Source organism: Adiantum capillus-veneris, chromosome 3 (genome assembly GCF_014529385.1).
Source record: "Adiantum capillus-veneris isolate H3 chromosome 3, ASM1452938v2, whole genome shotgun sequence".
Taxonomy (NCBI): Eukaryota; Viridiplantae; Streptophyta; class Polypodiopsida; order Polypodiales; family Pteridaceae; genus Adiantum; species Adiantum capillus-veneris.
The window spans coordinates 12,816,935-12,818,692 of NC_140933.1; the positions used below are offsets into that span (position 1 = coordinate 12,816,935).

General features: G+C 49.0%; 1 protein-coding gene across 1 annotated transcript; it reads left to right on the top strand.

Annotated features, from left to right (window-relative positions):
- The first annotated feature begins 961 nt into the window (after nucleotides 1-961).
- LOC147460515 (uncharacterized) lies at nucleotides 962-1,526 on the top strand. Its single transcript, XM_086507869.1, has one exon. The coding sequence runs from the start codon at nucleotides 963-965 to the stop codon at nucleotides 1,524-1,526; it is 564 nt and encodes a 187-aa protein (XP_086363995.1). The 5' UTR covers nucleotide 962.
- The last annotated feature ends 232 nt before the right edge of the window (nucleotides 1,527-1,758 follow it).

A 1,758-nucleotide genomic window follows, 5' to 3' on the forward strand; every position in this document is an offset into this window, starting at 1 on the left:
TTGCTCATAGTCCTCTGCACCACCGCACTCGACCTTCTCTTTGATTCGCGGATGCAAGCAAGCTAGAAACTGCTCTTGCTTGAAATGGTCTCCATTTTGCACACATGTAACAACAGCTAATCTCTCCCAAATAGATTCAAATTTACCCGAAAACAAAGCAAAATCTTCACTTACATCCTACTTTAGCATGCTCAATTGTTCACCCAAGTCCAATGGAGAAACCCGTTTCTAAAAAGTTTCAACAAATTGTTTGCGATTCTCGTTCATTGACTGACGATCTGCAACCTTCAATCCTTCAAACCAAGCTTTGGCTCGTCCTTGTAGAACCAATGGTAGGGCCTTCAATTTGGCTTCATGTCCACAAATCCTCAACTGCAACAGGTATAGCTCTAGACTGGAAAACCAATCTGCAGCCTCTTCTTCTCCAGCAAGCACCAAGTCAATATCATGCATCATCTTCAAGCTTTAAAACTTCATGGAGGAGAAATCAGTAGATCCTCCGTGGGGGCACCACTGATGGGATGGGGGAAATGGGAATACACATAGTACACAAACTGGATGCCTCTCTATAGCTCAACAGATATCCAACACCCCAAGCCATACAGAATCACACACACATGCACATTATTTGCCAACCTTCACACCATGGACTCGTCTATGAGCAATCACAACTACCCACACTCACACATGAGCACTTCAGCAATAAACCCACCAACAAACCATCGTACCCCGACACCACCAGATGCATACAACTTCCCAACTTGTAAATGCACTCACAGAGGGAGGTGACACATGCCTCGACCACACACAAGACTTTGCTCACACAATCTCTCTCCCTCTTTGTCTGCACACACACACACACAAACACACACATACTATCCGGAGCCGCAGCTACTACGGATTTTTGGCAAAAGACAAGATGAAGAATAGATTGGAGCCGACTAACAACCATAAATTCACCTATGCATAAAAAACCTTGGAACAATGATGTGGGCTATTGCCCGTGCACATTGCAGCATCCATGCTTCCTTCACCCTTACACAACCCCTGGTGGTTTTTTTCCTTCTCCGAGCTTGCCTTCCTTGCTAACCTCCTTCCCGAGCTCCTCTTGGCAGCTTCTTCCTTACATAGACTACCGCAAGGCAGCCCTCCACTTTCCACAGATGGCGGCCCTTCACCTGATCACCACTGGCGGCATCCCTTGCTTCAACTGGCAACCCTCCACTAGCTTAGTATGGCCACCCCGTGACCCCTTCAGCTCCTTGCAATGGTGTCAACCCTCTCAACAGCCCATGGCGGCTTTTCCTTACTGCTTCAGACGCCCCAGGCCGCCTCTCCTTCAGGTCCTTTTTGACGCTCTCCTGCAGCAGCCCATATCGGTTTTTTCTCTCACCTCTCTATCGATCCCCTTCTTCCAGTGCTCCCGCCCTCCTTTTGTTGCCCGTGGCGGCCTCTCACAAGCCAACCCCTTCATTCCTCTGCATACGCCACCCCAATTCCCCCAATCGAGCTGCCCTTCCTTCTGATGGTGCATCCTCCTCCAGATGGCATCTCTCCTGCTCACGTCTCTGGCAACTCCCCCCACCTGGCGCAACTTTCCCCCTGTGGGCCGCCATACAAACTGCAGCCCCTAGTTTTTTCTTTTTAGCATGGCCATCTCTAAAAAAAACTTAACTTGTGACTTAGCTGTCATTCCCATGAGAGGCAACCCGCGGCCAACCTCAGCATCTCTTACCATACCCTAAAACCTTGCTTTGG

Bases quoted from the DNA above. Each gene is read 5' to 3' on its own strand.
- LOC147460515 (XM_086507869.1), top strand. From the start codon at position 963: ATGCATAAAAAACCTTGGAACAATGATGTGGGCTATTGCCCGTGCACA.